Source organism: Coregonus clupeaformis, chromosome 20, assembly GCF_020615455.1.
Source record: "Coregonus clupeaformis isolate EN_2021a chromosome 20, ASM2061545v1, whole genome shotgun sequence".
Taxonomy (NCBI): Eukaryota; Metazoa; Chordata; class Actinopteri; order Salmoniformes; family Salmonidae; genus Coregonus; species Coregonus clupeaformis.
In genome coordinates this window covers 51,534,667-51,550,725 of record NC_059211.1, presented here as the reverse complement: position 1 = coordinate 51,550,725, position 16,059 = coordinate 51,534,667, and the positions used below count along the sequence as shown (strand labels likewise).

Sequence of the window (16,059 nt, the reverse complement as noted above, 5' to 3'; positions counted from 1 at the left end):
ATTATTCTACAATGTAGAAAATAGTATAAAATTAAGAAAAACCCTTGAATGAGTAGGTGTGTCCAAACTTTTGACTGGTACTAAGTATTCAACCCCTTTGTTATGGCAAGCCTAAATAAGTTCAAAATGTGCTTAATAAGTTGCATGGACTCACTCTGTGTGCAATAATAGTGTTTAACATGAGTTTTGAATGACCTCATCTCTGTACCCTACACATACAGATCATTCTAAGGTCCCTCAGTCAAGCAGTGAATTTCAAACACAGATTCAATCACAAAGACCAGGGAGATTTTCCAATGCTTCGCAAAGAAGGGCACCTATTGGTAGATGAAAAACAAACAAAAGCAGACATTTAATATCTCTTTGAGCATGGTGAAGTTAATTACACTTTGGATGGCGTATCAATACACCCAGTCACTACAAAGATACAGGCATCCTTCCAAACTCAGTTGACGTAGAGCAAGGAAACCGCTCAGGGATTTCACCATGAGGCCATTTATTTGGGCTGCAATTTCTGAGGCTGGTAACTCTAATGAACTTATCCTCTGCAGCAGAGGTAACTCTGAGTCTTCCATTCCTGTGGCGGTCCTCATGAGAGCCAGTTTCATCATAGCGCTTGATGGTTTTTGCGACTGCACTTGAAGAAACGTTCAAAAGTTCTTGAAATTGTCTGTATTGACTGACCTTCATCTCTTAAAGTCATTATGGACTGTCGTTTCTTTTTGCTTATTTGAGCTGTTCTGCCATAATATGGACTTGGTCTTTTACCAAATAGAGCTATCTTCTGTATACTCCCCCTACCTTGTCACAACACAACTGATTGGCTCAAATGCATTAAGAAGGAAAGAAATTACACAAATTAACTTTTAAGAAGGCACACCTGTTAATTGAAATGCATTCCAGGTGACTACCTCATGAAGCTGATTGAGAGAATACCAAGAGTGTGCAAAGTTGTCATCAAGGCAAAGGGTGGCTATTTGAAGAATCTCAAATATAAAATATATTTGGATTTGTTTAACACTTTTTTGGTTACTACATGATTCCATGTGTTATTTCATAGTTTTGATGTCTTCACTATTATTCTACAATGTAAAAAATAGTAAAAATAAAGAAAAACCCTTGAATGAGTAGATGTGTCCAAACCTTTGTCTGGTACTGTATATAATTTCCACTTTGACATTATGGGCTAGTGTGTATAGGCCAGTGACAAACTATTTCAATTTAATCAATTTTAAATTCAGGCTGTAACAACAAAATATGGAAAAAGTCAAGGGGTGTGAATACTTTCTGAAGGCACTGTATTAGAATAAGGTACGCTAGATTAGGATTGGAACGGAAATCTACAGGACGCTCCAGTAACATGGTTGGAGAGCCCTGCTGTAGGCTTTCAGTCATTGCGCTTACGCTAGTTAGCATTGACTCCCAAAACTACCTCTAACTCTTTATACTGGACGCAGAGACATAAAAATGCCAAAATCCAGGACTATCCCTTTAAGCTAAGATTTTCCAATATACAATAATAATTATATTTTCTGTAATAATGGTGATAAAACTAAAATCTTGTGCCATCAGATTCAAGATGGTCGACAATGTTGTCATTACCATGGTCACTGAAGCGCCGCTGCTTCTGGTTGGCCGATATGCTGCGTGTGACCTTGGAGTGGGCTGGCGATTGGCTGGAGCTGTTGTTGGCCTCGCTGCTGGGCCGTGACCTTTGACACAGGTTGCTATTGGACAGCGACTCGCTCCCTTCAAACTGTCCAATGAGGGAGAGGGGGGGGCATTTGAAAAAAATTGTCATTGCACACATTATAACGTGGTGGCCATGTAGACTTGAAGGTAGACTGCAATTTGACATCAAAGTGGGGCAAATTCCTTCTTATAAAAATCAACAAGAAAATTAAAACCTACCAAGACTGCCACTATTGGCTCTTCCCATGCTTCAAGGGCGTAAATTGGGAAGAGGAAATAATGTCAGTCTTGGCAGGAAGTTGCCCGCTGTGTATGATTATATCAACTGTCTAAAGTATAGCTTTAAAACATAGTTAAAACTATAATTTTGACCTCATGAACTCAGTCAGTCAGTCCTTGATCCATAGCTCCCACAACGAATTTGTAGCAGCTTTATAGCATACCAAGTGGTGGGGCTGCCATTTTGTGGTTTTTCAAATAAAGGAATAGGTCTTTAACATGCGTATCCATAGGATACATACGAATTGGTTGTGAAGTCTGTCATTTGTATATCTATAGCGTATGTCTCACCTCGGCTGGTTTCCTGCCCAAAAGGAGGTAAGTGGCCATTGTCTCGTCATACTTCTGTCCCGTTAACGCATCTGTGATGTCCTCTTTGGGGAAGCCCATGGTTATCATCAGTTCTGTAGGGAGAGAGGAGGAAACATAACACACTATGAATGAATGAATGAATGACATGAATGAATGAATGACATGAAAGGCTACTAATCTAATTTGTTGTCTAATTTGAATGTCACACCTGAAGTTCCCTTGAGAGTAATAAAGTTATTGTGTTTCATAATTCTGTGGTATGAAAATATAGCGTGTTACAAAACAGCCCATAAGTGAGGAAGGGAGAGTGTTCAATCAGACGATTACGACATTGGGCGTGTGACTAACCTATCCGTTTGGTGTCGTTCCACTCGGGTTCCGGTTCCTGATGGGGCTTCAGCTCCTCCTCCTCATGGCCCACGTTCATCCAGCGGTCTCTCATGATTTGCTGAGGGGGACACGGACGGTTAGATGGACCAATGGACAGAGAGACAGAGAGGACAGCTTCAGCATATAGTGAAAAAACGAGACTTCGCACATCTATACGCTCAAGTTGGATTTAGTAAATGAACAAAAATACTCAGAGCAACACATCAAAATGTTTCAGCGGCTGGAAGCCATTGGTTAAACGTGTCTTCTTTAGTTCCATGAATGCAAGCTGTAGACGTGACCTAGAGATTACTTTATCTACATGTCTGTATGAGCACGCACATGTGGTATGTGTTTGAGTCTATAAGTGTGTGTCCGTGCATGTGTGTTGTGTGTGTATGTATGTGTGTCCGTGCATGTGCGTGTGCGTGACCGTAAAATCACGCACGTGTCAGTGTGTGTGTGTGTCCCTCTCTCTCTCACCTCCAGGCTGCTCCGTTTTCCAGGGTTGAGCACCAACAGTTTCTTCAGCAGATTTTCACAGTCTGTAGACATGTAGAAAGGAATACGATACTTCCCTCTCAGCACTCGCTCTCTCAGCTCCTATGGAGGGAGATAGAGAGTAGAGGTTTGGGGTTAGGGGTCAGTCTCTAGACATGCAGAAAGGAATACGATACTTCCCTCTTAGCATTGTCTCTCAGCTCCTACACAGGACAACTAACAACAATAACAAGAGGATGATACTTTTGGGCCAAAGGAAAGAAAGACTTTACCCCTCAATACTTCATTTGGCATGAAAATGTCAAATATGTCATTGGACCATGTCAAATAGTGTTACCAAAAACAGTGTTTTGTTTTGCAGTACTGTATAAGGCCTATGTAACTTCAAGTGTGACCAAAAGGTTTCTAGCAATGAGAACTGTGGAACAACTGACACAGCAGTATTCGACTATGGTAGCAACTGAAGGAGACTGATGTGTCCCACATCGGAAATTAGTGGCTCCACACACACGTACACACACCTCCCCTTGGGAGAATCAAAGGGTAGGGATCTGCTGATCAGCATAAAGCATGACCTCCAGGCTACCGTCCCACTCGCTTTCATCTGTTCGATACATCCATCCCCACCACACACAATCAAGTTCTTCAAGCATGTAGGCCTATTAAAAACAAAAAACTATGTTTTAAGTGAGAATAGGCGTTGGTCTGAAGCCGAAAAAGGAAATTCACATGAGCACCACAATGCCTATTCCACCCATGCGCTACCAAGGTTTTCCAGCATACACCTTCTCAAACAGCCTAATTCATACTCTTAGAGGTGCTTCCACAATAATGTGATTTGTGCATGCAAGGTAAAGTATTGGCTTCTTCACACACCACAGTAAGACATTATCCCATTACGCTACTTTTTCATGTTTTTTTAATTAAATGAAAGCAAGCTTTTCTTTCATACTTACAAGACCATCAGGCTTGATTTAACTGTTTTGTCTTGTAGTAAAGTGTTGCATGATTGTGGACTACAGGAAAAGGAGGGCTGAACAGGCCGCCATTAACATCAACGGGGCTGTAGTGGAGCGTGTCGAGAGTTTCAAGTTCCTTGGTGTCCACATCACCAACTAACTATCATGGACCAAACACAACAAGACAGTCGTGAAGAGGGCACGACAATACCTTTTCCCCCCCAGGAGACTGAAAAGATTTAGCAGGGGTCCCCAGATCCTCAAAGAGTTCTACAGCTGCACCACCGAGAGCATCCTGACCGGTTGCATCACCGCCTGGTATGTCAGCTGCTCGGCATCCAACTGTAAGGCGCTACAGAGGGTAGTGCATACGGCCCAGTACATCACTGGGGTCAAGCTTCGTGCCATCCAGGACCTCTATACAAGGCGGTGTCAGAGGAAGGCCCAAAGAATGGTCCAAGACTCCAGTCACCAAAGTCATAGACTGAACTCTCTGCTACCACACCGGAGCGCCAAGTCTAAGACCAAAAGGCTCCTTAACAGCTTCTACCCCCAAGATATAAGAGTGCTGAACAATTATTTACTATGCGATTACACAATGTAGCTGGCTAGATGACTTCAGGAGCGCAAAACATGGATGAGATGTTCTCAATGTGTTGGGAGGGGCCTGTCAAAACTGAACCCGTAATGTTCTGATCCACAAGCGGTAACTTTAACCATTACCCTAACAATCCTGATCTTAACGCATTGACTTCGACAGATCATTTAAATGTCTGGAAGCGTTCCTTCCAAAGCGATATTGTTCATTCACTCAGTAGTGATTGCACGTTTATTTATCTTGCTTGGATAAATAAAATAGTCTAAAACAGTGGATTTGTTGAAAACAGACTCATTTAATTAAGTAGTTAAGAATCCTTTTCTTTTGACTGCAGGCTGCAACCTGATCTCATAGCATTTCGTATTATTCTGTACGTAAATCTGGACACTCCATTTAGTATGATATGTTACGTATGGTATGTATTTTGATTTTATTTTTTTAAGGGGTAGATCACCTTTAATATTGCAAATAGATTGTGGCTTCTATCAATGTAATTGTCTACATCATTTCCAATCCCCAAAATATATATTTTTTAAATATATCACACACACACTTATATTTAAAAAAATGTTCTCTAACCCTACAACCCCTCCCCTAATTGGTGTAAACTAATGGACAACAACACGTATGCTTAGACTTCCTGCTTATACACACTATACACATTTTACGGACACAGTATATTTTACATTAGTTATTTTGTTTTTTTGTCCCACCCTTCAGCAACCCCTCCCATCTATCTCTGAACACCATCCAGTTTTGATTTCCATTTGCCATATATTTTTCAACTGTGCTGTTTCACAAAAGTTCTGAACCTTTCTATTCTCATAGTTTCTACAGATTGTAAATTAAATATATATATTTTTTGCTAAGAGTATTATTACATTATTGATCGATTAACTATGACTTTTCAGATCACCCAGCAGTGCTATTTGCGGAATTAACTCCAGATAAATGTTGCAATTCTTCAGCCATTACTGAACCTGCAACCAAAAACAAGCTACTTATGGACAGTACCAAAACAAATGATCTAATGATTCTGTCTCGTCGCAGAAAAACTGTAGAGCTGGCATGGTTGTATCCCCAATATTTACAGTGTATTCGGAAAGTATTCAGACCCCTTCCCCACATTTTGTTACGTTACAGCCTTATTCTAAAATTGATTAAATAAATAAAAAAATCCTCAATCTACACACAACACCCCATAACGACAAAAGCGAAAACAGGTTTTTAGAAATGTTTGCAAATAGAAATACCTTAGTTACATAAGTATTCAGACCCTTTGCTATGAGACTCAAAATTGAGCTCAGCTGCATCTTGTTTCCATTGATCATCCTTGAGATGTTTCTACAACTTGATTGGAGTCCACCTGTGGTAAATTCAATTGATTGGACATGATTTGGAAAGGCACACACCCGTCTATGCATTCAGAAAGTATTCAGACCCCTTGACTTTTCCAAATTTTGTTACGTTACACCAAGACGTAACCATCAAGACTCTTCCTAGAGCTGGCCGCCAGGCCAAACTGTGCAATTGGGGGAGAAGGCCCTTGGTCAGGGAGGTGACCAAAAACCAGATGGTCATTCTGACAGAGCTCCAGAGTTCCTCTATGGAGATGGGAGAACCTTCCAGAAGGACAACCATCTCTGCAGCACTCCACCAATCAGGCCTTTATGGAAAAGTGGCCAGACGGAAGCCACTCCTTTTTAAAAGGCACATGACAGTCCGCTTAGAGTTTGCCAAAAGGCACCTAAAGGACTCTCAGACCATGAGAAACAAGATTCTCTGGTCTGATGAAACCAAGATTGAACTATTTGGCCTGAATGCCAAGCATCACATCTATGGCTGAGGCAGTCACGAAATTTGGTCAGCCGGTGATTGTCAAGCAAATAACTGAACGTTAATTAACATACACATTTTGCATCTCCTAGCTTCCACACACTGCCTACAAGCCACTGATGCAGACCTTTGGAACATCTACATTTTAAAAAGTCTAATAAATCCATGTAATATAGCCTACACCTTCACAATAAATCCATTATTATTTTAGACAGGTCTAAAGAAAAATGATATGAAGAAAATGTAGTCTATTTCAGAAGAACATAATAGCATACTTTGAGTTGTCCTTATGTTAGGTCTGGCTATGCCATATGGCTGTGGGCTTCACTTCTCCCTGAGTGCTGCCTACTCCGAAGCACCTCTCACTCACATTGCTCTCAATCACGTGATCGGGTCTTTCTCAAAGGCACTGTGTGTGTCCTTATCCAATTCCGAGGTGCATATTGAAGATATTGGAAGAACTGTCTACATTTACTTTTCGTCAGCCAACAAGATGAGTAGGACTAACGAACAGCAAAAGCACTAGCCTATGTCAATCTACTATCCCCCATAGTACAAAAGTTGACCTATTCTATTCTGTGCGAGAAATAAATATTTCAAACAGTCGGGGACAGTTGTGGGATGCGATAGATCCCAAATTAATACAACCACTAGAATCCCAATAACTTTTTTATGCAATGAGGCTGACGCAACAGATCAGAACCTTTAGCTTAAAAATGTGTTAAACTATTAGGCTATTTCTTCACATTATAAGCGCAGCAATGCACACATGGCAGTAGGCTATAAGCGCAAATGTTCCATTAGCGGGAAAACACCATTATCAAAAGTGACCGCAAATGCCATTATGCATGTAATGCTTTTTTATAAAGGTGCAATTTTATGGTGAAAATTATCTTCCCTAAACGTGAAACTCACACACTGCTTATGTATGCCAGTTAGGCTATACACCCCTTGTAAATCAGATTAATGTGCTTAATTTTAAGAAGTGATTTGGCCACTTTAGATGTGATACAAACCTTATCAAAACCACACACTGCCTACAAGCCACTGATGTAGACCTTTGGAACATCTACATTTTAATAAGTCTAATAAATCCATGTAATATAGCCTACACCTTCACAATAAATCCATTATTATTTTGTAAGTCGCTCTGGATAAGAGCGTCTGCTAAATGACGTAAATGTAAATGTAAATGTAAAACATATAGGCCTATGGGCTAGGCTACATGAGGTGTGCAACTATGATTAGAATATGCATTGTTATTTGCCTTATGCTGGGCATCATTCACAAGTGATAATATACACTGCTCAAAAAAATAAAGGGAACACTTAAACAACACATCCTAGATCTGAATGAATGAAATAATCTTATTAAATACTTTTTTCTTTACATAGTTGAATGTGCTGACAACAAAATCACACAAAAATTATCAATGGAAATCAAATTTATCAACCCATGTAGGTCTGGATTTGGAGTCACCCTCATCAAATTAAAGTGGAAAACTACACTACAGGCTGATCCAACTTTGATGTAATGTCCTTAAAACAAGTCAAAATGAGGCTCAGTAGTGTGTGTGGCCTCCACGTGCCTGTATGACCTCCCTACAACGCCTGGGCATGCTCCTGATGAGGTGGCGGATGGTCTCCTGAGGGATCTCCTCCCAGACCTGGACTAAAGCATCCGCCAACTCCTGGACAGTATGTGGTGCAACGTGGCGTTGGTGGATGGAGCGAGACATGATGTCCCAGATGTGCTCAATTGGATTCAGGTCTGGGGAACGGGCGGGCCAGTCCATAGCATTAATGCCTTCCTCTTGCAGGAACTGCTGACACACTCCAGCCACATGAGGTCTAGCATTGTCTTGCATTAGGAGGAACCCAGGGCCAACCGCACCAGCATATGGTCTCACAAGGGGTCTGAGGATCTCATCTCGGTACCTAATGGCAGTCAGGCTACCTCTGGCGAGCACATGGAGGGCTGTGCGGCCCCCCAAAGAAATGCCACCCACACCATGACTGACCCACCGCCAAACCGGTCATGCTGGAGGATGTTGCAGGCAGCAGAACGTTCTCCACGGCGTCTCCAGACTCTGTCACGTCTGTCACGTGCTCAGTGTGAACCTGCTTTCATCTGTGAAGAGCACAGGGCGCCAGTGGCGAATTTGCCAATCTTGGTGTTCTCTGGCAAATGCCAAACGTCCTGCACGGTGTTGGGCTGTAAGCACAACCCACACCTGTGGACGTCAGGCCCTCATACCACCCTCATGGAGTCTGTTTCTGACCGTTTGAGCAGACACATGCACATTTGTGGCCTGCTGGAGGTCATTTTGCAGGGCTCTGGCAGTGCTCCTCCTGCTCCTCCTTGCACAAAGGCGGAGGTAGCGGTCCTGCTGCTGGGTTGTTGCCCTCCTACGGCCTCCTCCACGTCTCCTGATGTACTGGCCTGTCTCCTGGTAGCGCCTCCATGCTCTGGACACTACGCTGACAGACACAGCAAACCTTCTTGCCACAGCTCACATTGATGGTCCATCCTGGATGAGCTGCACTACCTGAGCCACTTGTGTGGGTTATAGACGCCGTCTCATGCTACCACTAGAGTGAAAGCACCTCCAGCATTCAAAAGTGACCAAAACATCAGCCAGGAAGCATAGGAACTGAGAAGTGGTCTGTGGTCCCCACCTGCAGAACCACTTCTTTATTGGGGGTGTCTTGCTAATTGCCTATAATTTCCACCTGTTGTCTATTCCATTTGCACAACAGCATATAACATTTATTGTCAATCAGTGTTGCTTCCTAAGTGGACAGTTTGATTTCACAGAAGTGTGATTGACTTGGAGTTACATTGTGTTGTTTAAGTGTTCCCTTTATTTTTTTGAGCAGTGTATAATTCACAAGTGATATGCTAATATTGTCACCCATCAGACTGTACTTGATTTAATCTTGTCTTTACATAAACAAAATAATATAGATATGTGTGAAATTTGTTTTGATTTAGAATGGACCATTATCATGCACCTGTCTTGAAACAGGGGCAGGGGAACAAATACATGTCATCTATGCACTTAAATAGCAAATGGAGGGCACGTTCCCCATGGTTCATTTTCATGCCAGCCAGGTAGGCTATACTCCTGTTGTAAAGATAAGCAATGTGCTTAATATTAGGAAAGTTGAGAAATAAATATAGCAGGCCTAGCCTATAGAAAGCTGAATGGCTCCTCCTCTTTTTAATAAAGGCCATCACTCTGTTTTCTCTCGCAATTGTATAGCCTATAGAAATGTTGCGCAACATGGGCTCTCAGGAAGTGTTTGATTAGATTTTCGATTACATTTGCGTTGATGTCAGAGTGATTAGAGGGACAATAGAGTGCGGAGTACAAGGCAGTTAGCAAGTTTGGTAGGCTACTATTGACCATCAGCAGCATCAGAGCTTGGAGAAGCCTAATTACTGTGACTAAACGGTCACGTGGAATTTGACTGCCTTGTGTGGCGGTAATACAGTCACCGCAACAGCCCTATTCACGTCTGGAGGAAACCTGGCACCATCCCTACAGTGAAGCTGTGGGGATGTTTTTCAGCGGCATGGACTGGGAGACTAGTCAGGAGGGAAAGGTGAACGGCGCAAAGTACAGAGAGATCCTTGATGAAAACCTGCTCCAGAGTGCTCAGGACCTCAGACTGGGGTGAAGGTTCACCTTCCAACAGGACAATGACCCTAAGCACACACCCAAGACAACGCTGGAGTGGCTTCTGGACAAGTCTCTGAGTGGCCCAGCCAGAGCCCAGACTTGAACCCGATCAAGCATCTCTGGAGAGACCTGAAAATAGCTGTGCAGCGACGCTCCCCATCCGACCTGACAGAGCTTGAGAAGATCTGCAGAGAAGAATGGGAGAAACTCCCCAAATACAGGTGTGCCAAGCTTGTAGTGTCATACCCAAGAAGACTCAAGGCTGTAATTTCTACCAAAGGTGCTTCAACAAAGTACTGAGTAAAGGGTCTGAATACTTATGTAAATGTTATATCAGTGTTTTTGTTTCAATAATACAAAAAAATAAGTCAGCACACATTTGGATTATAAATGTCAAGACGGCAGGAGAGGGAGTTTATGCCGGAGCTGGAATTTATTCGACATGTGTTTGAAACAGCAACGCTGTCAGTCTGGGAATGCACAACTGAGGTTATCTTTACATGTGCGTTTGGGGTTCAACCATTTACTACATGCGGTTCAACATAGCTAACTTACTGTTTCTTAAAAAAGCAATTTGTTTTCTCGGCTATGGTTTGTGTTGTGGTCTTGGTTGTTCTTAGTCGAGGAAATGTAGCGTAGCGAACTGCAGTGTTTGTCCTGTCTGAAATCTGGCTACCTCGTCTTAACGTTACCGTAGCTTGGTCTGTGCAATGCAAATGAAAGTGATTAGCTTGGCAGTTCCCCAAAGTAACATTAACTAACTAGTTATGTTTTGCGTAAGAAAGTATGATAAATTGTGGCGCATGATCTGGCCATAAACGTTAGCTAACGTTACAGTCTTACGTTGGCGGGAAAACAGTTTATTTGTGCATATTTGTTTGTGCTCTAGATCAGCAGATAACACATGACTTTATGTGAAAAACCTTACTTGGCTAAATATAGTTTCCTCACTTGTCAGTTAGCTACCTAGCCAGCATTAGCTCTCATCTAACTGGTATAATGTTATGTTAGCTAGCTAGCTACCTACCAAGCTAATCAAAACCACATTCATTGGCTAGCTACCTTTATTTGCCTGTTCATTAGCTAGCTAGCTTTCAGCTGACTGGTGTTAGCTAGCTACAGAGGCTAGCTGCTGGACTTTGTATAAGCAAGCTAACGTTAGCTAGGTAACGTTTGCTAGTTAGCTACCTAGCTAATTGTTATGATGAGTTTCTAGGGTATCAAGTAATTCATGATGCAAGAAGATATTTAACACTTAGCTGGGGAGTTCATATAAATATTGAATAGGTACCATGGTTCGTTATAACAAGAGGACAGTGCTTTGCCTCTAGCTATTCCGAACTAACTAGACAAAGAGACCCTCTCACTTATATACCCTCTGTTACACATTTCTTCAACCCCATCTGGTAACCATCAGTGGGCACTCCAATGTCTGATGTTATTCCCTTTTACCCCAAGTCAGTACATCATATCCATCAATCATTCTAAGATCTACATCAGTACTCTTCCTTGACAGAATGGAATCCATGTTATTCAGACTGTGCGGCACCAAGTCACTTATCTACTAATGATAGCCTGGTTCACACAACACTATGAAATGACATAACACTAAACAAAATATCTGTTTGCATTTATTGATTAACCTCAGCTTGAATACCACCATATAGCTACCTATATACAGTAGCCTAGGTTTGTTCACATACACTTCTTATGACTGGCAGCATGGTGCAAGAAGCTGTGTTGTTGCCGAGCAACTGACCCGGTGTTAGAACGGAGTGTCGGCTAAAAAATATGTTAACATTGTCAGAAATGCTACAAAAAGGTAGCACATCGTTGTTTCTTAACGGACGGAAATGTGCACGTGAGAGCGATAAATTATCAATTTAATAAAAACCATTGCACCCACAAACTCAGTCAGTCAATCTGCCATTTTTAAGTCCAATGGTCACTTTATGGACGCTATAGTCTCGATTTCATCTGACGTCTAGAATTTGAGCTAGGTAGGCGCAACAAATACTCATATAACGCAATTGCTAATGACCCTGTTAAAAAATAAAATTCTCGGTAATGGACGGACGGCTCATGACGAGAGGCGTGGAGTGTGTGTGTGTTGTGTACCTCCAATAAAGTTGATTTACGAATTGTTATCGAGATTGGTGTCATATTGGCTTAGATATGATGATAGGGAGATTTGATTTAACACTGAGCTTCAACCAATACCTATAATACATGCGACTATCATCACGTCTATAATATTATGCCCCTAGGCCCCATACAGAATTTCCCCAAAATCCAAAAACACACACAACCACCCCCACCAAACACACCTTTAGATTCTGTCCGTCAAAGGGCAGTGAGCCGCTGACAAGTGTGTACAGTATGACCCCCAGGCTCCAGACGTCCACCTCGGGCCCATCATACTTCTTCCCCTGGAACAGCTCCGGGGCGGCGTAGGGCGGGGAACCGCAGAATGTGTCCAGCTTACTGCCCAGGGTAAACTCGTTGCTAAAGCCAAAGTCTGCAATCTTGATGTTCATGTCTGCGTCCAGGAGTAGGTTCTCAGCCTGATGGGAGATCGGGAGAGGGGGAGAGGGGGGTGAGTATCTGTGTATATGAGAGATACAGCAGTCAGTCAGACAGAAAGACGGATATACATTGATCGAGAGAAAGAGAGACTGAGTGTCTGTCTCTCGATCAATGTCGATCAATGTCTACTCAGACAGTGAGTCACAGACAGACAGACAACTAGTGTGTGACACTTGATGGATCAAAGATCCAATGCTACAGCAGCATGTATGGTATTGGTTTTCACCTTGAGATCCCTGTGGACGATCCTCTTCTGATGGCAATACTGCACTGCAGAGACAATCTGAAAGAGAGAGAGAGAAAATTCAGTTGTAGAAGGACAATTTTTAAAAATCCATTCCTAGGGGACCCTCAGCGTGTACATTTTTGTTCTACCCCAGCATTAACACACCTGATTTAACTAACAAACAATTTACCAAGCTAAGCTAACAAATCTCAATGGTAGATTTAGCCGCTACGCCATCCCTCTACTGAAGGCTAATGAATCTCTACAGTTAGTTAGCCATTAGGCTATGCTTTGCTACAAATTAAAGCAGTTAGGCTATGCTACAAATGAATTATTCCCCACTCCCAGCAGAGATTCCATTAGCCTCCTAGCAATAATGCTAATCAAATCCCTCCTCAGTCAGAGATAGGGTACTCTGTTTGAATGCTACATAGATAACACATCCTTCCTCCCTCGAGGTATGCTAACGCTAATCATCAATTCTGACAAGACTGGATAGGACAACACTAAAATGAAGTGGACACCACACCTTTTCCAGGGCCGTATTCATAATTTGGATACAGAGTTTGATTATTTAAATATCAGTTCCATATTGACCCCTAGCTAGATCTGAAAGGACTGGATAGGTGTCAGCAATATAGGAATAGATTGACCTTGCGCTCTGAATTTTTTGCCATGTCACTTACACCTATCCAATCGCTTCAGATCTACAAATGTGCCTAGGTGGGTAGTGGATATGGGCTAGGGGTTGTTTCTGGACAGGGCTATTGACCAACACAAACCTTATATCCTTGGGACAGACACATCATAAAGGATGCTGCTATGCTTAAGGACTACCACTAGAGTCTAGGGGAAAGGCCTTGGACCTGTTTCTAGACCGGGCCATTGACTAACCTTATATACTTAAGTGGAAGCTAGGATTCCCCCTAAGTCAAATTTCTACTTAGTCACGCAAGGATGCTGCGATGCCAAAACACCACCACTAGAGGCCAGTGTGGGTTGACAGACAGAAGTGCACTAGGGGAGTAAAAGTAGTTCTAATGTTCTGTATTTCTGCTTGGTGATTCAGCATGAGGTCTGCTCCAGTGCTGAGTAACAGATACGGTAATGTCATCAGCACACATACAGTTTAAGTCGGAAGTTTACATACACCTTAGCCAAATACATTTAACTATTTTTCACAATTCCTGACATTTAATACTAGTAAAAATTCCCTGTCTTAGGTCAGTTAGGATCACCACTTTATTTTAAGAATGTGAAATGTCAGAATAATAGTAGAGAATGATTTATTTCAGCTTTCATTTCTTTCATCACATTCCCAGTGGGTAAGAAGTTTACATACACTCAATTAGTATTTGGTAGCATTGCCTTTAAATTGTTTAACTTGGGTCAAACGTTTCAGGTAGCCTTCCACAAGCTTCCCACAATAAGTTGGGTGAGTTTTGGCCCATTCCTCCTGACAGAGCTGGTGTAACTGAGTCAGGTTTGTAGGCCTCCTTGCTCGCACAGGCCTTTTCAGTTCTGCCCACAAATGTTATATAGGATTGAGGTCAGGTCTTTGTGATGGCCACTCCAATACCTTGACTTTGTTGTCCTTAAGCCATAACTTTGGAAGTATGCTTGGGGTCATTGTCCATTTGGATGACCCATTCGCGACCAAGCTTTAACTTCCTGACTGATGTCTTGAGATGTTGCTTCAATATATCCACATAATTCTCCTTCCTCATGATGCCATCTATTTTGTGAAGTCCACCAGTCCCTTCTGCAGCAAAGCACCCCCACAGCATGACGCTGCCACCCCCGTGCTTCACAGTTGGGATGGTGTTCTTCGGCTTGCAAGCGACCCCCTTTTTCCTCCAAACATAACGATGGTCATTACGGCCAAACAGTTCTATTTTTGTTTCATCAGACTAGAGGACATTTCTCCAAAAAGTACGATCTTTGTCCCCATGTGCAGTTGCAAACCGTAGTCTGGCTTTTGTGAATGGCGGTTTTGGAACAGTGGCTTCTTCCTTGCTGAGCGGCCTTTCAGGTTATATCGATATAGGACTCGTTTTACTGTGGATATAGATACTCTTGTACCCGTTTCCTCCAGCATCTTCACAAGGTCCTTTGCTGTTATTCTGGGATTGATTTGCACTTTTCGCACCAAAGTACGTTCATCTCTAGGAGACAGAACGCATCTCCTTCCTGAGCGGTATGATGGCTGCATGGTCCCATGGTGTTTATACTTGCGTACTATTGTTTGTACAGATGAACGTGGTACCTTCAGGCGTTTGGAAATTGCTCCCAATGATGAACCAGACTTGTGGAGGTCTACAATTGTATTTCTGAGGTCTTGGATGATTTCTTTTGATTTTCCCATGATGTCAAGCAAAGAGGCACTGCGTTTGAAGGTAGGCCTTGAAATACATCCACAGGTACACCTCCGATTGACTCAAATGATGTCAATTAGCCTATCAGAAGCCATGACATTATTTTCTGGAATTTTCCAAGCTGTTTAAAGGCACAGTGAACTTAGTGTATGTAAAGTTCTGACCCACTGGAATTGTGATACAGTGAATTATAAGTGAAATAATCTGTCTGTAAACAATTGTGGGAAAAATGACTTGTGTCATGCACAAAGTAAATGTCCTAACCGACTTGCCAAAACTATAGTTTGTTAACAAGAAATTTGTGGAGTGGTTAAAAAACGAGTTTTAATGACACCAACCTAAGTGTATGTAAACGTCCGACTTCAACTGTATGCTCGCACACACTTTACTGAGATGTTATCAACTCACAAACTGCCTTGCTTGTAGAATACACACAAACTGTAAGAGACATGCCCAACCTCGCCTGTATGACTCAAAGTGACATGACACACACCCTAATAGCCAGCCTGTTGAACATGAACACACACACATGCAGACCGACACACGCGCTGTCTGTCCCCAGAATGTCATTAGCTCATCAATTTATTCAGAGCACGGACCCGTCTCCTGCAGTGCCCGTGCCAGGGAAGGAAGGGGCCCCG

At 42.4% G+C, this 16,059-nt stretch overlaps 1 protein-coding gene across 1 annotated transcript in view; it reads right to left on the bottom strand.

Annotated features, from left to right (window-relative positions):
- LOC121572366 (serine/threonine-protein kinase MARK1) overlaps nt 1-16,059 on the bottom strand; it is a 79,018-nt gene that overhangs the window by 8,315 nt on the left and 54,644 nt on the right. Inside the window, 6 exon segments of the mRNA XM_045205552.1 lie at nt 1,603-1,756; nt 2,263-2,375; nt 2,632-2,731; nt 3,136-3,255; nt 12,559-12,795; nt 13,044-13,100. Coding sequence (XP_045061487.1) covers nt 1,603-1,756; nt 2,263-2,375; nt 2,632-2,731; nt 3,136-3,255; nt 12,559-12,795; nt 13,044-13,100 — 781 coding nt within the window.